At 37.0% G+C, this 25044-nt stretch overlaps 3 protein-coding genes across 10 annotated transcripts in view; 2 read left to right on the top strand and 1 right to left on the bottom strand.

Moving 5' to 3' along the window:
• LOC105485209 (neurofibromin 1) overlaps positions 1-25044 on the bottom strand; it is a 291308-nt gene that overhangs the window by 46276 nt on the left and 219988 nt on the right. For all 8 annotated transcript variants that reach the window (XM_011747440.3, XM_011747435.3, XM_011747438.3 and 5 more), the window contains 2 exons: positions 1876-2308; positions 345-685 (listed from right to left, as the gene is read on the bottom strand). In XM_011747440.3, the coding sequence (XP_011745742.2) occupies positions 345-685; positions 1876-2308 (774 nt within the window). The remainder of the gene's footprint in view (positions 1-344; positions 686-1875; positions 2309-25044) is intronic.
• On the top strand, positions 391-10452 carry LOC105485208 (ecotropic viral integration site 2A). Its single transcript, XM_011747433.2, has 3 exons — positions 391-521; positions 6505-6619; positions 9103-10452. Exon 3 carries the CDS (start codon positions 9112-9114, stop codon positions 9820-9822), a length of 711 nt encoding a protein of 236 aa, XP_011745735.1. The 5' UTR covers positions 391-521; positions 6505-6619; positions 9103-9111; the 3' UTR covers positions 9823-10452.
• Positions 9681-24273, top strand: LOC105485207 (ecotropic viral integration site 2B). Its single transcript, XM_011747432.2, has 3 exons — positions 9681-9817; positions 14108-14173; positions 22524-24273. The coding sequence occupies exons 1-3, from the start codon at positions 9779-9781 to the stop codon at positions 23898-23900; spliced, it is 1482 nt and encodes a 493-aa protein (XP_011745734.2). The 5' UTR covers positions 9681-9778; the 3' UTR covers positions 23901-24273.

Here is a 25044-nt window from a genome sequence, read left to right as displayed (position 1 = left end):
AAATAGTGATATACTTCTGAAAATGGAAAAAAAATTGAGGACTTAGAGGAGGAAAAACTTAATTTAGGATACTTTGGGGAAAAAAAATCTGCTATGTCATTTTGTTTTACATGAAAGTTTCCTGGAGAAAGGACATATATTGGTTTAGTGTGAATCACCCTGTTTGGAATTCCACAGTTCATGTGAATACCCCACAACTTGATGATGTCACAGTGGTTAACCAACACTGCATACCTTCCAATTTACAATATTAAGGTAGAGGCTGTTTTAAAATTCATTAAATGGTCTCATTTTAAAAGCAACAAACCCCAAATAAAACTGAAGTGAATTTTTAAAAAACCTACCGTAAACTCGGGTCAGAACTGCCTAAATTAAGTAATGCGATATTAAGCAGTGTCCCAGGGACATCTTTTGGCCGAATCTTGGTGTGTTGTGGGATAGAGTCGGGCTGTGACAGCTCCCAGCGGGTCCGGATATGAATGATAGACTGGACAATGGCTTCACACTCCTGGTGCATGAAGGTGAGCGGCGTGCCCTGGTTTGCAATGGTTAAGGTGAACTGGTTCTCATCTACTAGGCAGATTTCTTCAATTTCCGAAGCATAATAGATGTCATTTAAAAAGACTGATTGTCCTAGGACTTTTGTTCGCTCTGCTGAGGTTACTTGGACAGCAGTAGAACCAACCTGGAAAGTGGTGGTGAGGGGGTGAAGTGGAGAAGAATTAAATTATTTTACATAAAATTCTAAAAGGCTCCAGAAACCAACCAACCAACCAAAACACTATGCCATTTAAGGAAGAGTTCCCACCATTGTATATTCAAATGGTTCAGTAATTGTTATGATAAATGTTCTCAAAAGAAATAAACATTTACAAAATTTTTATTTTTTCTTTTTGAAAAGGTCAAGAATCTTATAGAATGCCGGGCGCAGTGGCTCATACCTGTAATCCCAGCACTTTGGGAAGCTGAGGTGGGCAGATCACTTGAGGTCAGGAGTTCATGACCAGCCTGGCCAACAACCGCGTCTCTACTAAAACTACAAAAACTAGCCTGCCGTGGCGGTGGGCACCTATAATCCCAGCTACTGGGGAGACTGAGGCAGGAGAATCACTTGAACCCGGGAGGCAGAGGTTGCAGTGAGCCAAGATCATGCCACTGCACTCCAGCCTAGGCGACAGAGTGAGATTCCAAATAAAAAAAAAAAAAGAATCTTACAGAAAAGTACTGATTTTATCCTGAAGGTTCATGTTCCTCACTCTGCAAAAAGCATGCAATAATCAGAAGAACTCTCATTAGGTAATTTCTACTCTCCACACATTCCTACGATTTGAATGACGTAACAAACTGCCCTCTCCAAAACGCTCTTCTACTTCCAGCCTAACCTAGAATAAAATGTATACGTCTCATATCCTCCACAGGACCTCCATGATGACACAAATGTTGGTCTTCCTACATCTAGATTTACATGACCTTTTATTTTTTGAGACAGAGTCTCCCTTTGTTGCCCAGGCTGGGGTACAGTGGCACGATCTTGGCTCACTGCAACCTCTACCTCCCGGGTTCAAGCGATTCTTCTGCCTCAGCCTCCCATGTAACTGAGATTACAGGTGCCCACCACCATGCCCAGCTAATGTTTGTATTTTAGTAGAGACGGGGTTTCACCGTGTTGGCCAGGCTGGTCTTGAACTCCTGACCTTAGGCGATCCGCCCACCTTGACATCCCAAAGTGCTTGGATTCAGGCGTGAGCCACTGCAATGGCCTTACGTGACATTTTATATACCACTATGGGGGTAGGACACCTAGGGAGGCCAGGATATAGTCTAGTCAGTCAAGAAAAGCAATGAATCATTTACAAAACACAGACTAAAACTTACTTTAATAGAAACTTTGGTATCTTTGTGAGCTAGCTTGAGAGCATTGTGGAATACCTTCAGGTCCTCTTCTAAAGCCAAGGTGGCAGCAGGTAGTTTCTGTTGTTCATGCTCTATGTGCTCAGCCAGTTTCCCAGGACAGTCTATGAAAACAAGCCTTTTGCTACCTTTGAGGCCAGTCAGCAGCCGCTCATGGTACTTGGTGTACTCCCTGACCCAGGAGTTACAGTTATAGATATAGACTGCGGAGACGTTGTCGTAAGCAAAGCCAGGAAAAACAACAAACCACTTAGAGAGAAAGTCTGTTTTAAAGCGATTGCTAGGCCCGGTATGGGTAAGGTCCACTACAATTTCATATGGCTTTGCATAATATGGCTTTAAAGTCAGTAAGACATGGTATATCAGCAAATCACCATTGATTTGACCAGTTTTGAACCTAAGGAAAATGACAAAAAAGACAAAGATTATTAACAGTGTTTTAAATAAATATACAGATGCCACTCATCGATTTTATTTTATGATTCATTTTCTAGAGAGAATAATATAAAACAATTCTTCAAAGTCTGGATTCATTTTTTAAATCAGTTGTTTTTTGAACACTGAGAAATAAGGCTAAGAGAAGAGACAAATCTCCAATTCAAAAATTTTGAGCAACACCAACAATAACAAGTTTGCTCATTAGTCAAGAAGGGAAGAAAACAGTGGGAATTAGTAGGTTGCCTGCAGGCTCACCAAACTCCTTAGGCAAACAGTCTGGTAGGAATGACCCATCTGGAGCTCTGGAGTGAGATGGTTTTAGCCAATCCATTTATCCCACCTTGATCACAGGCTGATTCAGCAATGAACACATGATTCAAACCAGGACAACCAGAGCCAAAGAGGCCCAGTTCAGGTACTTTAGCTTCAATTGTTGGGATTTGAGATATTTCCTGGTGTTTATAAACAAGGGAATACATAGCCCTAGGAGTTGCTAGCTCATATTTTGGGATATAAAAGAAGAGCTTCCCAAAAGACTGAAGAGAAAGAGCTGAGAAATAAAAAGACAAACTGGAGCTTTGGCCATATCATTTGTGTCTCAGATAAAGCCTCTCCTGGGGTCAAATTTATCCCAGGACTACTTAGTTATATAAGCCAATAAATACCGTGTGTTGATTAAGCCATATTAGGTCATATGTTGCTTAAAACCAAAAGAATACTAATAAATGTGAGCAGCCACAGTGATGACCATGAAAAAGCCCTGAAGTAATGGCACCAAAGTTTCAAATCAAAAGAATCTATATTAACTTAGGCCCAAAGTTTTCTGTATGTGATGATTCTGGTGATAATACTACTAAGTAAGTTAAAATAAATATCTTTACCTCAGAGGTTGGTTAATGGATATAAAAATATAATTAGGGCTTGGCACAGTGGCTCACGCCTGTATTCCCAGCACTCTGGGAGGCTGAGGCCGGTGGGTTACATAAGGCCAGGAGTTTGAGACCAGCCTGGCCAACATGGCAGAACCCTGTCTCTACTAAAAATACAAAAATTAGCCAGGAATGGTGGTGCATGTCTGTAATCCCAGCTACTTGGGAGGCTGAGGCACGAGAATCACTTGGACCTGGGAGGCAGAGGCTGCAGTGAGTTGAGACTATACCACTGCACTTCAGCCTGGGCAACAGTGAGAGTGTCTTAAAAAAATAATAATAATATATGTATTATTATAATTAGATAGAAGGAACAAGTTCTACTATTCATAGTAGGGTGACTAGTTAATAGTAATGTTGTATATTTCAAAACAGCTAGATGAAACAATTTATTTTCTTTGAGGCAATGGATATCCTAATCACCCTGATTTAATCATTACACACTATATGCATGTATCAAAATATCACACATACAGGCAGGGCATGGTGGCTCACGCCCGTAATCCCAGCACTTTGGGAGGCCAGACAGGCAGATCACCTGAGGTCAGGAGGTCAAGACTAGCCTGGCCAACATGGCGAAACCCCGTCTCTACTAAAAAAACAAAAATTAGCTGGGCGTGGTGGCACATGCCTGTAGTCCCAGCTACTTGGGAGGCTGATGCAGGAGAATTGCTTGAACCCGGGGAGCAGAGTTTGCAGTGAGCTGAGATTGCGCCACTGTACTCCAGCTTGGGCGATAGAGCGAGACTCCAACAAAAACAAAGCAAAAACAAAACAAAACAAAAAAAATCACACATACCCCATTAATATGTACAAATTATCATGTATCAATAAAAAACTGCACCTCAGAGTTTTTAATCTTGTTGGGAGAAAATAAGATAAAAATATGACAAGTCAAATGATTTTAAAACAAGTCAAATATTTCAAGATAAACGATATGAGGTAGAATGTAATCACTTGTCAAAGAACTGCAGAGAAAATACTGTTATTAAGACAAAAGAGAGAGAGAGAGATCAACACAAACTGGGCAGTCAGTGAAAGCTACATAGAAGATACAGTGGCTGAATCGGGTAAGGAGGAATGCAGAACTCAGCAAGAGGATTGGGCACGCCTTATGGAGAAAGACAAAAAGGAAAAGAAACCGGTAACTAGATGTGTTGAAGAGACAGCTAGTCTAGCCAGAATGGAGGATTCAGGTAGGGAAGTTTTGAGAGATAAAGCTGGGAAAATACAGAATAGTCAAATTGTGAAGAGACCATAACTGCTCAACCAAAGGGCTTAGGTTTTCTCCTAGGGGCTCATCATTTCTCAGCATATGTTCTGTGGACTACTGGCATCAGAATCACCTGTGGTGCTTGATAAAAATGCAGTTTTCTGGTCCCAACCTGGACCAACTAAATATGAATCTATGTAGTGGGGCCTGGAAATTTTTATCATGGTTTTTTTTTTTTTTCTTTTTTTCTTAACTCAGGCTGGACTGCAATGGCATGGTCACGGCTCACGGCTCACGGCTCACTGTAGCCTTGACCTCCCCAGGCTCAGGTGATCCTCCCACCTCAGCCTCCTGAGTAGCTGGGACTACAGATAAGTACCACCATGACCAGCTAGTGGTTTTTTTTTTTTTTTTTTTTTTCCTGTAGAGACAGGATTTTGCCATGCTGCCCAGGCTGGTCTCGAACTTCTGTGGCTCAAGTAATCCTCTCACCTCAGCCTCCCAAAGTGCTGAGATTATAGGTGTGAGCCACCATGTCCTGCTTTTATTGTTTTTAAACAACCCTCTCATCTGATGTTTAAGTACACAAACATTTCTGAATCATTACTGTAAGTATTAGGGAATGTTCAACCGGTTTTATTTTCCCTTAAAGAAAGGGGTGATATGACCAAAGAAAGTGATGTATACAAGATATATGAAGGAGTCAGGGCTACCGAAAAGGTACTGTAGAATCTAGGTATGACCTGATAAGGATCTAAAATACTACTGTAGACAGTAAAGACAGGGAAAAAGAAACTGATCCAAGAATATGAAGGAAGGACCAACATGATTCAAAGTCTGATCAGGACTGAGAAGACTTGAATTAAAATGGTGTGTTATATACTAAGCCTCTGATATTAGAATGTTGCTATCATGAACAGAAACAAGAAGACTGTGACAGGCAGTCTCTTTTAAAGAAAAAATAAAGTTCTTTTTATTTTATTAACTTAATTAATTTTTAAGAGATGGAGTCTTGCTATGTTACCCAGGCTAGATTTGAACTCCTAGGCTCCAGTGATCCTCCTACCTCAGCCTCCCTAGTTGCTGGGATTGCAGATAGGTGCTGCCATACCCAGTTTTGTTTTGTTTTGTTTTGTTTTTCTGAGACAGAGTCTTACTCTGTCACCCAGGTTGGAGTGCAATGGCATGATCTCAGCTCATGCAGCCGAGATCTCATGATCTCTGCAGCCTCCACCTCCCGGGTTCAAGCAATTCTCCCGTCTCAGCCTCCCAAGTAGCTGGGACCCGGCACGCCACCCGGCCCAGCTAATTTTTGTATTTTTAGTAGAGACAGGTTTTCTCTATGTCAGCCAGGCTGGTCTTGAACTCCTGGCCTCAAGTGATCTGCCTGCCTCACCCTCCCAAAATGCTGGGATTACAGGCATGAGCCACCGTGTCCAGCCCATACCCAATTCTTAAAGTCTGTTTCAGACATGTTAAACTTGAGGTGATGACAGGATGTTTGACAGTTGTGTGTGTGTGTGTGTGTGTGTGTGTATACACACTACACCACACAAAAGCATTTTCTGTCCCATATAATCTAAGCTTACTAGATATTTTCTCAAATAATTGTTGCAGTTCCACAATTGTATATTATCTGACCAGCATCCCATGGACTCCAAACTCACATTTTCAAATCAGTCTGTAGATTTCAAATACGTCTTTTAGAGAAGATTTGAAATGGAAGATACCATTTCAAAACCTCTTTTGAATGACACTAAAGCATGTAGCAGGCCTATAGAATGAGCATACTGTCAAACGGCATTAAGTGGAAAACCCTCCCTGTTCTGGAGGCGGGGATTTGTTCTACAAAGCCTCCTGTCATGCCAGTGGCCAACTAGACGAGTTGGAGTTTTTTCGTTTTTTTCCCCCCCCGTGACATGTGCTTTAGTTGCAGTGGAAAGGAAATGTGTCATCTGTGGTTTGGTTTTAAAAGTGGAAAACTAGCTGCACATATCCTTTTTTTTTCCGCAGATTTACTTTAAGGCTCATATTCTCCAAGTCTATTCTGCTTTAAATAAGAAGACAAGAAAAGAAGTGGTTTATCAAAATCACGTTATAATCAGATTTTGACCAAGCATTTTGTAAGGTAGGTCATATATATATATATATGGCTTTTCTTATGCCTTTTCACTTCTAACTTTTGAAAGATTAGTGTTCGAGGAAATGCTATCAAAATGTATAAGAATCTCACTAACAAACTAGAATCATAAGTGACTGAAAATGTATACTTTTTTTTCTGTCCTATTACATAAATTTTAAGTTAGAAATGAAAAAATTTACCATCGCCATGGAGTTTTAAATTAGGACTAGGAAAGATTTAAGTTTGGATTTCACAAGTAAACCGCACATGTTTTGTTATTTCTCAAAAGTTAAAAAATAAATTTCACTAATGCTTGGACATTACAAATTCTACTGAAAATAAATTCTACCAAAAATGATCAGAGATAAGAAAACTTTTGATAACACAACCTGGCCTCCAAGGCATAAACTGGTGTAAAAACAGTCCTCAATTCTCAGGCATTTGTAAGGGCAACAGAAAGTCTCATTTTGTCATACAGTTTGTTTATTTGGGCATTGCAGTACATCTGGCTGAAGACAATCAACAGCAGGCCTATTATCTGTCCCGTGGTAAGCACTGTTAAAATGTGTACCAATACTATGATGTATACTACACTGTTAATGAACTAATGTGACAAGAATAATCCACTTTAAATCATTATAGCATCTAATACAGAAGTCCAGTCTAGTATAAAAAGAAGGAAATTACTTGCTAATCCAATTTCAAGTATTTCTTTTTGTGAAATAATCATGAAACATCCAAAGATTTATGTCACTAAACTTAAAAATTAAAGATGAACACTATTATATAAAAGCCAGTGACTTGTGCCTTTAACTGTCTACTAAAGGTCATAATCTAAAAAGTAATCTTAATCCTAGAATATTTAATAATAGAGTTTTTCCTTCCTACTATTAATACGAAATATAGTCTCCAGTTAGCATTGTTTATTACATGCTAGTTTTGTTTGTATAACTCAACATATCACATTTCTTATTTTCAATTTCTTTATTTTAATAGTATACAAATGTTAGCCAATGACATATAACAACCATTTCTTATAAAACCTTGATGTTCAAAAGCCCGACTAGCAGTAGCATCCATGTTGCTTAGGAGTTGGTTTGGAAACAAAGACTTTCAGGCCCTACCTATACTAGCTAGGTAAGAATCTGCTTTTTTCTTTTTTTTTAAAAAAGGACTCCTATGTGCATTTGAGAAGAATTTCTATAGCACACATAGGGTTCTTAACCAGGCAATTTCATTTAGTAAATCTCAGGAGAACAATACAGTTTTGCTTTTAGTTCATTCAAATAAATGCTAACAGTAAAATACTCCTTTCAAAAGTAGCTCAAGACAAACAGGTATATTATTATAAGATACCTCAATAATGATTATAAATCTTTCCTGCTGGGTTAGCGGTACATGAAACTGTTAAATTCTAAGATATGCCATTTCTATTTAAATCAATTATATGGTAGATAATAAAAATTTATAATATAACTTGTCTCCTTTTTGTTCTGGTTTCCAACAAGCTCAGGGCCAAAGTGGAAATTCAACTTTTTCAATTATATGTTGAGATGCTTAGAATCTGCCACTTCATCCCAAATCAAGATCCTGATGCTCTATTTCTATTTTATTACATATTTTCTTTTCTTTTTTTTTTTGTTTTTTTTACAATTATGTCAAATCAGAAAAAATGCTAAGTATAAATGATGCTTTAAAAGAAAACCCAACAACTTCTATTGAACTTTTAAGTCTATTCAGAGGAAATCTTCTGCTTTTTTTCAGATTTTTAGGTTGAGAAAACCAATATGCCTTTGCCTTCAGAAAGATATAGTCAGTCCGGGGAAACAGAAATGAAAAGAGACAACCACCACAGTAAAACTGTGTTCACAAATATACTTACAAATATATTTCTAAGTACCAGCTTTATTCTAAGCTTCAAGATGAACACCCAAGAAGGAAAAAGAACACCTTGAATTCCTATTAGAAGTTCAGTTTCTTTTGGTTGCTACCAAACTTCCCCTCTTTCCACCAAAAAAAATTTGCATTTTTATTTCATACATGAAGCAAGAAGGTCAAGGTCACATTTCTTCTGTAAAGATTGGTGACAGGTTAGAGGGTGGGTAGTTTCTGCAAGAATGATTCTTAATTTTTTTTTTTTAAAGAAGGAATCAGAGAAGTAAAAGCAGAACTGACTGACTCAAAGCAGAAGTCTAACATGCTTCAAAGGGAGAAAACCATATAAAGTCATGATATTCCACTTAAAATGATTAATATTTATTTGTAATGCTAACTTCTAGCATCTAAAAGTGTAATAGAAAGTAAAATGCTTCTTCACACATAGCTGAATAGGAAAGAAATTCAGTTGAGAATGAATTCAGGGTAGTGAATATTAGGCATAAGCTTGTAGTTTACCCGTAACATCTCAACACTATCTTTTAACTACAGTTACCAAAACTAGGATCCATTATTCTTTCACAAACTAACAAATTATATTGCTATCCCAACAGATTACCAGTATGCCCATGGACATGGAACACACAGGACATTACCTACATCTTGCCTTTCTGATGACAACAGTTTTTTCTTTGTCTCCTGGAACAAAAGCAAACTATACCCATCTGTGGGCTAACAGTACTACTTCCTGGGATTCAGTTATTCAAAATAAGACAGGCAGAAGCCAAAATGAAAACATTAACACAAACCCTATAACTCCTGAAGCAGATTATAAAGGTAATTCTACAAACATGCCTGAAACATCTCACATCGTATCTTTAACTTCTAAATCTGAACAGGAGCTTTATAAACCTTCTGTCGTCAGCAACAGTCCTTCAACAGTACAGAGCATTGAAAGCACAAGTAAAAGTCATGGTGAAATTTTCAAAAAGGATGTCTGTGCAGAAAACAACAACAACATGGCTATGCTAATTTGCTTAATTATAATTGCAGTGCTTTTTCTTATCTGTACCTTTCTATTTCTATCAACTGTGGTTTTGGCAAACAAAGTCTCATCTCTCAGACGATCAAAACAAGCAGGCAAGCGTCAGCCTAGAAGCAATGGTGATTTTCTGGCAAGCGGTCTATGGCCCACTGAATCAGACACTTGGAAAAGAACAAAACAGCTCACAGGACCCAACCTAGTGATGCAATCTACTGGAGTGCTCACAGCTACAAGAGAAAGAAAAGATGAAGAAGGAACTGAAAAACTTACTAACGAACAGATGGGTTAGTGAAGAAAAATGCAAAGTAGCAATGAGAAGGGTTATGGAGTAAAAATGAAGTCAGTTGGTATTTAATCCCAAAGTGTTGTTCTGATGATCTAAAATTTGACATGGTAGACCTTGTAATTTAGAATCAAGTGGGTGAGACGGAAAGAAGTATGCCTGCTTAATTACTTAAACTGTGTACTTTTGTTTTGACACTGAGTATTTTAAACAGCAAATAATAAAATAACTAAGCATTTGAGGAAAGTTTTAAGGATAAATTGAGGAAACTGATTAACAGAGATAGAAAGAGATAACTGAATAAATATTCCCTATGTAGCAATAGTGGTTAGATGACCTTTGTCTGAATGTAATTAAACTTTGAAGAGTTTTAGTGTCCTTAAAGCCAAGTATATGCTTTAACATCAAATGGAAGTCAAATTCCTAATGCAAAGATAGAGCTAAACTGTGCAATTTAATGGTACCTTCTTTGCTGGATGTGGCAGAATCCACACCAGCTTATCAATCAACACAGCTAATTTTAGCCTAGATGCTTTTATCTTTCATATGGCACACGTAAGAAAGTGTTTTTCTACTATTACTATTAAATTAAAACCTTTAATTTTGTATAATAAATTAAAACTCAGAATAAACCTGTGACTATGTATATTTCCATTCACTTTATTACTTTAGAGAACACGTTGTAAAGATCAGTAAGAAACAGAGCACGACTAAAATAAATAAGATTTATACCCACACCAATAGGCTAAGTGTAAATGTAAAGTATGTTTTACTGTTTAAGATTAATAATATTCATCTTTTCTATAAATACTACTTACTGGAACATTAACAACAAGTACTCAAGGGTTGATTAATATTTGGACTTCAAGATGCCAAGTAGCCTAATGATTGATTTGGGGGGTGCGTGCGTGTGTGTGTGTGTGTGTGTGTGTGTGTGTGTGTGTATGTTCAAATTTGGAAAACTGGATACTTCAGGTTATTATTTAACCTTTCAATAAACTGGCTTCAAGTAAAATAATGACTTACATTTAAGTTGAGACCCCCTCATCTTCAATTAAATATATTACAAAAATTGGTTTGACAGACTTTCCAAATATCTACTGAAATTAACACAGGGCTAAGATCAGGCCACATTTCAAAAAACTCATCCCTTATTGGGCATTTATTTTGGCCAATATACTAACCATTTTAAAAAATATTTTTTATACATTTTTTTCCCAAGTATGACTACAACCTTACTCTCCCTTCTAAGCTAGTGATTCTTACCCTGGCTGCATGTCAGAATCACCTGAAAAGTTTTTTAAAAACACCAATGCTTAATCCCTATGTCTTCCTTCTGATGCAACTGGAATGGGGTGAACTCTAGGCACTGGTAATTTTTACATAACTCTCAAGGTGATAGCTGCTCTTGGTCATCAAATTTAAACGTCTAGGTATTATTAAAATGAGAGAAAAAAATAAAGCATCATTTTTATCATCAATTTATTAGCAATTTGTAAAAACCAAATCTATTCTCTAAACAAGAAATCATAAAAATATTATTCCAGACAAAGTTAAGTGTCAACAAAGTAAAAAAGAAAGCATAAGAATATTCATGCCAGTCATGGTGACTGAAATCAGGTTATCTTTTGAGCGGAAAAATGACCCAGATTAGAAATGAAACTGGACAGACTTTCCATTCTGTGCAAAAATTGAAAATTTGAGATTGTGCACCAACACATCCAGTAATAACACAAAGCACTCCTTGAATCAAGGGTCGTTAAATAAATACTTGTCAGAGAAAATTAAAATAAATTAGTATCACTATAAAACTAGGAAATTACTTTCATATTCAACATACTAGTCAAACATTTTCTCACCAGACAGCTTCTACCACAGGGATATTTAAAAGAATGTTTAAAATTCACTACTTACTATCTTGGCTACTAAACATATACTCTCAGAATGATACTATCCAATGATAGTTACTGAACAAACAGAAGTGGTTCCTTTCCAAATGACAGGTATTTAAAAATGGTAGGTAAGATACCTTTGAGTTCAAAATTTAAGAGACATTTAGTTTTGAACAAAAACACACTCCCTATCCCTGGGTATTACAGTTCACCAGCTTAATTCAGAGATTTAAAAATAGTGAATCAGGTCAGGCACAGTGGCTTACACCTATAATCCTAACACTTTAGAGGCCAAGGTGGGAGGATCACCCGAGGCCAGGAGTTCAAGGCCAGCCTGCACAACAAAGCAACAGCCTCATCTTTACAATAAATAAATAAGTCAGCCAGCCAGCACAGTAGCATGTGCCTGTAGTCCCAGCTACTCAAGAGGCTGAGGCAGGAGGATTGCTTGAAGTCAGGAGTTCGAGACCAGCCTGGGCAACACAGCAATACCCTGTCTCTAAAAACAACAATACTTCCAAAAATCAGTGAATCAAAAGCTTTATATAGCATTTGAGTATATTATGCTTTATAGTAGGAGCCCGTTAAAAAAAAAAAATCTATTCTTTTTGCACCAAGCTGTAAATACCTTGAAGTTAAGAACCAGGTCATAATAACCTGTGTTTCCTGCAGTGACCAGGAAAAAGCAGTGCATGGGTTAACACATTCCATATCTACTATAATATGCACCATGCAAGGCACATTACATTTATTTAATTCCACCATAAGCTTATAAATTACGAATTATGATCTCCATTTCTCAAGAGAGGAAAGGTGACTTACCCAAAGAAATTTTTATTCAGATGGACTCACTCTTTTCAATATACTTTGTTTAGTTAACTTCAAAATTTTTTGTATTTTAAATTTTTGTGGGTACATAGTAGGTGTATATATTTAAAGGGTAATGAGATGTTTTGATACAGTCATGTAATGTGAAATAATCACATCATGGAGAATGGGGTACCCATCCCCTCAAGCACTTATCGTTTGTGTTACAAAGGATCCAATTACACTTTTAGTTATTTAAAAATGTATAATTATTAATGATAGTCACCTTGTTGTGCTATCAAATAGGTCTTATTCATTCTTTCTATTGTTTTTTGTACCCATTAACTGGTAACACCATCTCTCCATCTCCTCATTACCCTTTAGTAACAAGTTAACTTTAGTTAAATTCTTATTTAAAAAATGATCCCCAATTTATTTTATTTTCCACTGAGAAGTAACTACTGTGTGGGCAACCAAATAAATGGTTGTGAACTTGAACTCAATAGTCATTAGTAAAATATTTGGTCAAAATAATTTAATTACAGATATACAAATGGCAAACAGGCATATGAAAAGGTACTCAACATCACTGATGAGAGAAATGCAAATCAAAACTACAAGGAGACATCATCTCACCCCAGTTAAAATGGCTTAACCCAAAAGACAGGCAATAACAAGTGCTGACAAGGATGTAGAGAAAACAGAACTCTCGTACACTGTTGGTGGGAATGTAAATTAGTACAACCACTATGGAGAACAATTTGGTGGTTCCTCAAAAAACTAAAAATAGAGCTACCATATGATCCAGCAATCCCACTGCTAGTATATACCCAAAAGAAAGGAAAACAGTACAAAGAGATACCTGCACTCCCATATTTGTTGTAACACTATTCACAACAGCCAAGATTTAGAGGCAACCTAAGTGTCCATAAAGAAATGAGTGGATAAAGAAAATATGGTACATATACACAATGGAGTATTATTCAGCCATAAAAAAGAATGAAATCCTGTCATTTGCAAAATAATGTAATTATACTTTTACCCTGGACTTTTTACACTATGAGGAAATAACATTACATTTAGTGGTTACCTACAGTGGGTGAGGCATTTATACATGTTATATTATGCTATCTTATTTAATCCTCACAATAACCGAATAAAATATTCCTTTAGAAGAAGAAATGGTGACTCAGAAGTGCAGAGTCTTGCCTAAGGTCATACAAGTAAACAGAACACATCACTCATTTCTTATGAGAAGAAATCTCACTATAACCCAACTGGCAGCTTTTCTTCTTAGAACATGTAATTTTCTCTTCAGGACCCCACCCTAAATATTTAATTTATATAATCATATTACTAGAGCATCTCAAATATTTATTTACATGTATTAATTAAAAGCACTCAAATCATAGGGCTCCAAAATGTATTTCAAAATAAATTCTGTTAAAGTAATATATTTCTTAGTCACTTTGTGGTTTATTGCACTTCCGGAACCAGCTATTGATAAACTTCCTCTTTTTCTACAGAAGCTATTTCAGTTTGCTAGAGGAACATTTTAAATCTGAATTGAACCACCCATTTTCCTTTCTTAGCCAAATCACCAAAATGTGCAGTTAGAACAAGAATTTAGCATTCTGCAAAAGAAGTTAACAGCTGAGGTAAGAAAATTTTCACACAATTTGGTTTGATCTTGCTTTATATAAAATGTATTTTAAAAACTGTCATTAGTGTTTTAAACTTAAACTCTGATAGTCTAAAGATGTCTATAGCAGGTTTTTGTGGTTTTGTTGCATAGAATTAAAAATACTCAGTGTTCAGCTTGCCTCAGAAAAACATTTTCACCTAGGTTTGTATAAGACCTTTTAAGTTTATTTAATCTCTCTCTCTCACACACACACACACACACACACACACACACAGAGACATATATTGAAACGGAGTCTTACTCTGTCTCCCAGGCTGGAGTACAGTGGCATGATCTCAGCTCACTGCAACCTCCACCTCCTGGGTTCAAGCAATTCTCCTGCTTCAGCCTCTCAAGTAGCTCGGATTACAGGCGCCCACCACCACGCCTGGTTAATTTTTTTTGTATTTTTAGTAGAGATGGGGTTTCACTATGTTGCCCAGGCTGGTCTCCTACTCCTGACCTTGGGTAATCCGCTCACCTTGGCTCCCAAAGTGCTGGGATGACAGGAGTGAGCCACTGCTCCCAGCCACAATCATATTTGTTAACCTTAGTTTTATAATTAAAAATAAACTATGGTCATGGCAGATAAAGGTAAGGGTTAGAAATAGAACTAGATTCCATGGGCTATGACTGAATTTATAACCTCCAAAATATTAATTGTTAAAAGTTCTAATGTACTTTTAATAAAATTTTCCTGTACACAATATAATCCATAAATTAAAATTTTTGTATCCCCTTTAGTTTGCATAGTAAGAATGGTCACCTTCACTCAGTTTAGAAAGAAAAAGAAATCAGATGTGGTATTTGATTAATATTACTATTATTATATGTGCTTCATTATTATTATACATGCTTTATATTTTACATATAGATTTTTATACTTAATAATGATGACATGAAAACATTATGGCTCATTTTGAAAGCTTACTAAGCCAAAAGTGTTATTCAATAGTCAAACATGCATGCATATATTAATATCACCTACGTGTTTATGTCATATTATGAGACTTTAGAACATAGTATAAGATAGAAGAAACCCAAAGAATAAACAATAGAAAATTGTTAATATGCACAAAAGATGCTTGCTGTGGGTAAAATGGGCAAATAAAAACTGCAAAGAGTATTTTACACACACTTGTAATTTCAGGGAATAATATGTTCATAGTGGGTGATATCCCATTTCAACACTTAATAAATACTCATGACTTTCTCTTAGAAGGATTTCTTCTAAGTAATTATTGTGGAAGTCAGAAAATAAAGATATTTATCTCTTTTTCAGATTAGGCTTGTCTATGTATTTTTCTGCTTCTAATATTTAGTTTATTTCATTATGCATATTAAGTCATAAAATCTTATTAAATTTTTTTCACTATCATATTTCATAAAATTAAACTAAAAAATTTCCCATGAATCCTTATGGTGTGTTTTTGTCATCATAGAATCCCATACATTTGTTTTTTTGTTGCTGTTTTGTTTTGTTTTGAGACGGAGTCTCCCTCTGTCACCCAGGCTGGAGTGCAGTGGCACGATCTTGGCTCACTGCAACCTCTGCCTCCCAGGGTCAAGAGATTCTCCTGCCTCAGCCTCCCGAGTAGCTGGGATCACAGGCACCTGCCACCATGCCTGTATTTTTGTATTTTTAGTAGAAACAGGGTTTCACCATATTGGTCAGGCTGGTCTTGAACTCCTGACCTCAAGTGATCGGCCTGCCTCGGCCTCCCAAAGTGCTGGGATTACAGGCAGGAACCACTGCGTCTGGCCCCATACATGTTTTTAAAGGGTTATTCCCTAAACTAAAAAAAGGAGAAAAAAAATTTTTCAGTAAACTTACTTTAATTACTTTACATATAATTCCCGCCAACTCACATCTCCTTCCTTCATAAAGCATTTCTATTTCATAACTTTTCTATGAAAGACAGTATAGCACATATAGTGAAATGTGATAGAAAGAAAGGATTCTGGCACAAGATTAGCATGATTTTTGTATTAGTGCCACTACTTAGAGCTGTGATACTGCCAGGTTACCCAACATCTTGGTGTCTCAGTTTCCTTATCTGTAGGATGAAAAAACCACCACCTAGCTAATTAAAATAGGATACTGCTTAACCTTTGGTGGGTGCTCAGTAAATGGTCACTATCACAATACAAGATGGTCATCAAATACTTCCTACTGTAGGTGGAGGTCAATTTTTCTTTCCACTCTTCCTCAAGATGCAGAATGGCTGGTTTTTTCCTTTATCGTTTCAAAACTTCACTAGTCAGAGATAATACTACTGCTAAATTTTAATCTATTATGTTTGCATCACAACTTTTATTATATCAAAGTAATTGATACAGCTATCTATATTTGCCTTTTGTCTAGGACATACTCTCCAAATCTTGATTCTCTTTAAAAGACAATGACATACTTCCTATCATCTGCAACTTAACAGCATCAATTTTAAATGCTGGACCCTTTAAGTACTTATGCACTATATTTATAAGAACATGTCTATGGCCTGGCTTGGTGGCTCATGCCTATAATCCCAGCACTCTGGGAGGCCAAGGTGGGCAGTTCACTTGAGTCCAGGAGTTCAAGACCAGCCTGGGTGACATGGTGAAACCCCGTGTCTACAAAAAACACAAAAATTAGTTGGGCATGGTGGCACGCACCTGCAGTTATAGCTTCTCTAGGGAGGCTGAGGTGTGAGGATCGCTTGAGCCCAGGAGGTGGAGGTTGCATTGAGCTGAGATTGCACCACTGCACTGCAGCCTGGGTGACAGAGCTAGACCCTGTCTCCGAAAGAAAGAAAAAAAAAAAAAAAAAAAAAGGAACATGTCTTATACATGGGGACTCTTGCTTCGCTGTAACTGTCTTTAAAATGTTTAGTTACATTTATGTTTTTCTTTTTAAAATACTCTAAATATTCAGCAAAGAAAAAGAACCAAAATCACAGATTTAAACCTCATCAAAGTGCCAGCCTATAATAATGAGTAAAATACTAGCATATGAGGGCTGACAAATTTGGTATTTGCTTGAGCAGCAGACTAAGGGATTTCTAGAAAAACTCTATATAAAATATACACAGGTACACGGGTTCTTTGGAGTAATTGCTACGTATGCTTCTGGATAGTGTCAGGAAAAAAAGGTGGGGGAGAGGATGGTAAGGATACTCACAGCAGACAGGAGAGCCTGAAATGAAAGGTAAATGAATTTGAACGGATGGTTCATTCTGGTCCTCCATTTTAGAAAGCAAGCTCCTCTTTACTGGCTCCCTGCACTCACACACACAGGCCAGCCACGACAGAGCAGCATTTTGCCGTTGCTTCTTTCATCTACTTCAATCATCTGCCCCCACCCCCAACTTCTTCATTTTGCCTGCTTCAATCATCTACACTGCCTTCTTGCTAATTATATAACCACTGCTTTTTTTTCAGCTGTTTATTAACTTTTCTTCTTTTCTGTATCTTCTCTAGTCAATTGACCTTCCTCTTTTCTGTTTGCTGCTTCCTATAGTTTTTTTTTTCTCTTTTGTGTTATTCATATTTCTCTGCACTGCCTTTTATCTTATTCTAAATCTTCTCCTCTTTTTTATTCCCCTGCCCAATACTGTTCTTTCCCTACAGAAAAATGTTGGTACTTCAGGTACACACCACTTACATATTTTAAAATGTGTATGCTAAATAACCTTCCACACACTGGCCTCATTACCTCTGGGAAAAAAGTCAGTTTTTTCCACTACTATATTCCCTATTTCTTCTTCTTTTAAATCTTTCGCCTCCTTCTCTGGACTATGCTGAATTGCCATCATAGAATTCTAATACAGTTTCTAGTATTCTGATGTCGCAGATCCTAGGATAAAAAGCTAACTGAAGAGTGGTAGAAAGTGTTAGGATAGGCGAAAAATGGAATTTGGTTTTAATATTGCCATAACCATTAACTGACAAGTGAAAATCTCATACATGGAGGGTTCCACCAGCTTACTACTGACATTAGAGGACAGGAGCCTATCAAAATTGATCTTACAAACTAACGTGGATTTATAATTAAGTTCCTGTTTGGGCTCTTTCCTTCTCTAATTCCTTTCTCAGCTAACTGAAAAGAGGAACCGTATGGTTTCCTTATTTTAAGCAAAGTTACAAAAGAGGAAACATTTTTGGCTAAAGACAATTCATGGCTTGTATTTTCTGATGCTTTGGATAGCATTAAAACACATTTTAAAAATGAAATTCTGAAGAAATTTTTTCCATTTTTTAAAGAAGCCCCCTCCCTTTTTTTTCTGTAATCTATAAGAATAATGGGTAGGAACTGCATGGATGGTAACCATCTAAAGATGATTCAAATCCCTGTATCTATGCCAAAAGTGTTCACATTTTCCCTTTTAAATCTTTTGCAAAATGGATAAAAAGCAGAATTTATTAATTTATATTTCACTGCCTCTGCTTATATTCTGGTAGAAGTACTAGTAAAAAGCAAAAAGTAAAATGGAAAGGAATCAAGAAGCCCAATACAGGTTAAATGTTTACTGTACTCCTAATATATAAGGCATTATACTACAAAGAAATCAAAACATAAAAACATGAGGCAATAAAGGGTAGTAAGAAGAACGTAGGCTTTGGAATCAGGTGGCCCTGGGTACAAACTCCCAATCTGTCACTTAGAGTGGTAAAACATCAGGCAAACTGTTTAACTCATTTGACGCTGTCTCTTTATCTGTAAATAAAAGATCCCCTTACCTTCCTCATAACGTAAAGATTCAGTGAAATAAAGTATGCAAAGCTGGGATAGTATAACACATAGTATGCTCTAGATAAGTATTTTTCTTTCTCCTTTCTGCCTTCTTCAAGGTTCTTTATAATCTTGTTCGAGGAAGTAGGTATAAGAAAATGTGAAAAGTAATAAAAAATAAACAGTTACTTAAGAGAATAGAAGTGTGAGTGAGGGACATACACGAATTATGTAAGGAACCATTAAAAACAATAAATGAGAGCTAGGGGGAATTCAGTAAATGACTGATCTGTTTGGGCTGTAGTCAGTCAACGAGAACTTGGGTTAAGAAGGGGAATTTAAACTGAGGTCTGAAAGATGAGGACAGATTCAGATATGTAGCCAGAAAGAGGAAGAGGCTAGGTGTGGAAGAAGGAAAACAAAAAACAAAAAACAAAAAACCACCGAGCATGGTAAAAAACAGCATAAAAGGGTCTGTTTTTTTGGGGGGGGAAGCGTGTGTTTAGAAAGTATGCAAGGTGGGAAAGGGATGCATTTGGCTGGATAAGAAGTTTCAGTCATGATATGTGAATCTGGACTGGTTAACTCAAGCAAGAAGGAAGAAAACTCAATTTAGAAGTTTTATCTTAACAGGCCAGGCGTGGTGGCTCACGCCTGTAATCCCAGCATTTTGGGAGGCTGAACTGGACAGATCACTTGAGGTCAGGAGTTCGAGACCAGTTTGGACGACCTGGTGAAACCCTGCCTCTACTAAAAATACAAAAATTAGCCAGGTGTGGTGGTGCATGCCTACTGTAGTTCCAGCTACTCGGGAGGATGAGGCACAAGAATTGCTTGAACCCAGGAGGTAGAGGTTGCAGTGAAACAAGGTCATACCACTGCACTCCAGCCTGGGTGACAGAGGAAGACTCTGTCTCAAAAAAAAAAAAAAGGAAGTTTTATCTTAACAGAAAGAGAAAACCCTCAAGCAAGGGAGTAGTAACCTGATCATGGATGCTTTTAAGATTAATTCAGCAGTGTGCAGGAGAGTTCAAAGGAGAACTGTTTTAAAATTTAGACTTGAATTATTTAAAATTTAGACTTGAATATAGGGAAAAAAAATCACATACCTTTTCTTCTACTAAAACAGGGTCATTTATCTTCACTGTGTACCAAGTGGTAGAGGAGTAAGCAATGAAAACTATTTAGATATGCTGAAAAGGTAATCTGTAAAACCTTTATTGCACCTTCCAACAGAACATCAAATCTCTCTAAATACAGGCTTATGAGTGAGAAGAACTATAGTTTCTAATCATGTATACCAATATCTAACATCCTAAGATTTTCTATTCCCTAATGTTAAGAGATAACCAAATGGTTGCCATTGTGCTTGATGATGTGCAAAACAAGTATATTATACTAAAAGTTGCAAATTGTCTCAGTAGAAAAGGCAATTGAGAACAGGAAAGGTTAAGCAACTAGTTCTCATGGTTAGATAGGTAGTTAGATGGGAGAAGTAGAACTGAAACTTAACTCTCCAAGTTTTAGCATCTACCACTTCCCAGAAAAAGCCCTACCTGCCAAACTTTCATATGTGCCTTATTTTCCTGTGCCCACATTGTTGCTCTCCCTGGCTGGAAATTTGTTTAATTAGTTCTTACAGACCTTTTAAAATTCAGTTCCAGTTTTACTTCACTGAAGCCTTCCCAGGCTAGGCTAACTTCTCTGTACTTCTCCTGCATACCTTTATGAGAAAGCTTATCAAATTATTGTAATTGGGCCAGGTGTGGTGGCTCACACCTGTAATCCCAGCACGTTGGGAGGTCGAGGGGGGCAGATCACCTGAGATCAGTTCTCGATCAGCCTGGCCAACATGGTGAAACCCCGTCTGTACTAAATATACAAAAATAAGCCAGGCGTGGTGATGCGTCCCAGCTACTTGGAGGCTGAGGGAGAAGAATCACTTGAACCCGGGAGGCGGAGTTTGCAGTGAGCCCAGATCACGCCACTACACTCCAGCCTGGGTGACGACAGAGTTAAGACTGTCAAGAAAGAAAGAAGGAAAGAAGGAAAGAAGGAAAGAAGGAAAGAAGGAAAGAAGGAAAGAAGGAAAGAAAGAAAGAAAGAAAGAAAGAAAGAAAGAAAGAAAGAGAAAGAAAGAAAGAAAGAAAGAAAGAAAGAAAGAAAAAATTATTGTAATTATTTTTTAGGTTTTTTTTCTTTCTTCTTTTTATTTAGAGATGGGATCTCACTATGTGGTCCAGGCTGTTCTTGAACTCCTGGCCTCAATCAATCCCCCCACCTTGGCTTCCCAAAGTGCTGGGATTACAGGCATGAGCCACCACGCCTGGCTTTTACTGTTTGCTTCTACCACTAGAATCTGAAACACTTGAAGGCAGTAACTATCTTTTTTTAAAAAAATTTTTTTTAAATCTCCTAAACCTAGAACAGGGCTCCACACAAATATGGCATTTACCAATAAATGAATGAAAGCAGCAGCAGGACTACTTGACCAACTGGATTGAATTTATTCCACCAGATTCAGAGATCACTCTAGGATTTTAAGCCTAGGACTCTGAGTTGAATTGAATCCTTTAAAAATATGCAATCTTAACATTAGGCTACCATGCTACAGAGACACTGAGGATGCTGCAAAGATTACTAATAGACTCTGTGTCTGTGCCTAAGAAACTGAGTGGTACCATTAACGGATATAGAGAAGTCGGAAGAAGAGTCCGTTGTGAGGGTAAAGATGAATTCCATTTTAAATATGTTAAATTTCCTGATAGTGGGATGGAGATATATATATATATATATATATGTGTTTATATATATATACACACATATATACATACGTGTGTGTGTATATATATATGTGTATATATACATAAAAACATCCACCAAGAAGTCATACAAATAGAATTAGGACAAAGAAGATGTAGACTGGAGGTAGAGATTTGGGAATTGTGGCATAAAGCTGAGAACTAAAATCTTACAGAATCAGGAAAAAAGAGAAGTAGGTAAGGGTGAGGACTGAATATCAATTAACCATATTTAGAAGGCAGAAGAAAAAGAGCTAGTGAGAGTAACATGAAAGGAAGACTGATTACAAAAAGCTACTTGAATATTAGTGAAGGAAGAGTAATGACTAATGTGGTCAAGGAGGGGAGGGGAGAGAAGAAATAAAAAAAAATTGGATTAGGTAATAGATGGTCACTAGTGTTCTTCAAGGCAGGAGAATCAATATATTTCTAGTAGTAAATGGTGAAAAAAGGTAGAGAGCACATGGATCCAGCATATAGAGCCTATGCATTTTGAGAAGTATGACTGAAGTACTGAAATATAATGAAGCTAGAGGGGCAGCAGAGCCAAGTGCAGAACTTGTATTAATAAAAGAAGAGAGACCACTGCTTATGAGGTCCAAATGCTGTATGATGGGTTAGAGTATACCCAAGAGTTGTTACACCAAGCCTACAGTGTATCAAGTCTAAATTAGGAATAATAACTACTAATCAACTACTACTAATTAGGAATAATGTCTACCTACTTTATGCCGGCATTATAATGAAAAGTCAAATTTTTAACTAGACACCAATGACACCTGTCTTTCTCTTTCATTTTAAACCCACTATAGGTAAGGAGGAAATATTCTGAAATGGATCCCAAATATTTCATCTTAATTTTGTTTTGTGGACACCTGAACAATACATTTTTTTCAAAGACAGAGACGATTACAACAGAGAAGCAGTCACAGCCCACCTTAGTCACATCATTAATGTCACATGTATTGGCTAATTCTCAAAACACAACAGGGAATCCTTTGGGTCAACCAATGCAATTCAACGACATTTCTTCGAGACAATCAGTATCACCTGCCAAAGTCATTGCTGGACAACCAACACCAGCTGTCTATATCTCTTCTGAAAAACCAGCAGCACATACTTCTGCTGGACAACCACTTGCCTACAACACCAACCAACCAACACCAATGGCCAACACCTCCTCCCAGCAAGCTGTGTTCACCTCTGCCAGACAACTACCATCTTCCCATACTTCTACCACACAACCACCAACGCCATTTGTCTACACTTTCACTCAACAATCATCAACTGTCCAGATCCCTTCTACAAAACTAATAACACCAACGGTTCATAATCCATTCACACAACCAATATCAACTGTCAAAAATTCACCTAGGAGTACACCAGGATTTATCTTAGATGTTACCAGTAACAAACAAACTCCACAAAAAAACAATTATAATTCAACAGCTGCCATACTAATTGGTGTACTTCTGACTTCCATGTTGGTAGCTATAATCATCATTGTACTTTGGAAATGCTTAAGGAAACCAGTTTTAAATGATCCAAATTGGGCAGGTAGATCTCCATTTGCTGATGGAGAAACCCCTGACATTTGTATCGATAACATCAGAGAAAATGAAATATCCACAAAACATACCTCAGTCATTTCACTTACACCCTGGAAACCAACCAAAAGCACACTTTTAGCAGATGACTTAGAAATTAAGTTGTCTGAATCAAGTGAAAACACTGAAGACTCCAACAACCCCAAAACAGAGAAAACAAAAGATCAAGTAAATGGTACATCAGAAGATAGTGCTGATGGATCAACAATTGGAACTGCTATTTCTTCTTCAGATGATGCAGATCTGCCTCCACCACCTCCCCTTCTGGATTTGGAAAGACAGGAAAGTAACCAATCTGACAAACCCATAATGACAATTGTATCTCCTCTTCCAAATGATTCTACTAGTTTCCCTCCATCTCTGGACTGTCTCAATCAAGACTGTGGAGATCATAAATCTGAGATAATACAATCATTTCCACCCCCGCCTGACTCACTTAACTTGCCCATGCCACCGGTAGATTTTATGAAAAATCAAGAAGATTCCAACCTTGAGATCCAGTGTCAGGAGTTCTCTATTCCTCCCAACTCTGATCAAGATCTTAATGAATCTCTGCCACCTCCACCTGCAGAACTGTTATAAATATTACAACTTGCTTTTTAGCTGATCTTCCATCCTCAAATGACTCTTTTGTTTTTCTTTATATGTTAACATATACAAAATGGCAACTGATAGTCAATTTTGATTTTTATTCAGGAACTATCTGAAATCTACTCAGAGCCCATGTGCACAGATGAAACATTTTTTTTAAAAAGTTATTTAACAGTAATCTATTTACTAATTATAGTTCCTATCTTTAAAGTATAGTACATTTTACATATGTAAATGGTGTATGTTTTAATAATTTAATCACTCTGAAACAATCTACATATACTTATTATTACCCCAGTACAGTTTTTTTTTTTCCCTGAAAAGCTGTGTATAAACTTATTGTGAATAAACTTTTATGTTTCCATTTCAAAGACTGGGGTGGAGAGGAATAAGAGACTAAGTATACACTCCAAGTTTTAAATTAATACCTCAAGTATTAAATAAATATTCCAAGTTTGTGGGAATGGGGGATTAAAATGCATGTTTGAGAATAGAGAAACTTTCTTCTTGGTTTCATCACGAAGAGTAAAGCAAACATGTTAAAACATCAACTGAAGGGTTGGGTTAAAGACATTTACCCTGAAAAAAATATGAGGATACATCATAAAATGTAAATATTTTCCTATCATGTCGTGGGGAGGCACAAATTTTAAAACTAGCATCTTTAAAACGTTTCTTCTTTATAAACACCCAAACAAAATCAAGTTTTATAAAGAAAAAAAAGAAAAAGAAGACTATGGTTTCATTCTAAATACGGGTGATTTTGGGTGATTTTTTTTCAGGAAAAAAGACTATCAAAACACAGATGATTCTCAACTTTTTACTAAACTTATACTTTCTGATGCTATCCACTCTTAAATCACCTTTCTTATACAGAATTTCATCTTTATCCATTATCTGACAATTGGTAAGTCTGAGTTATTAGAGTAGGAATGGGCCCAATCTTTGTCAAAGTCAAGAGTGGTCAGTAGCCTGAGATTTTGGGGATGCCAGCCTGTGTCTGCAGAAGCACTCCTTTGCCCAACAAGCACATACTCTTCCTCATTAGTCCCATTTAACTCCAGGGGGAAACAAGCACTTAGAATAAAATGGTAGCCCAGTCTTGGAGAATCACTCAGAGTTCTGGGATTTTCAG

This window comes from Macaca nemestrina, chromosome 17 (assembly GCF_043159975.1).
Source record: "Macaca nemestrina isolate mMacNem1 chromosome 17, mMacNem.hap1, whole genome shotgun sequence".
Lineage (NCBI taxonomy): Eukaryota > Metazoa > Chordata > Mammalia > Primates > Cercopithecidae > Macaca > Macaca nemestrina.
Note: the sequence above shows the minus strand (reverse complement) of the source record. Positions and strands in the feature narration are given on the sequence as shown.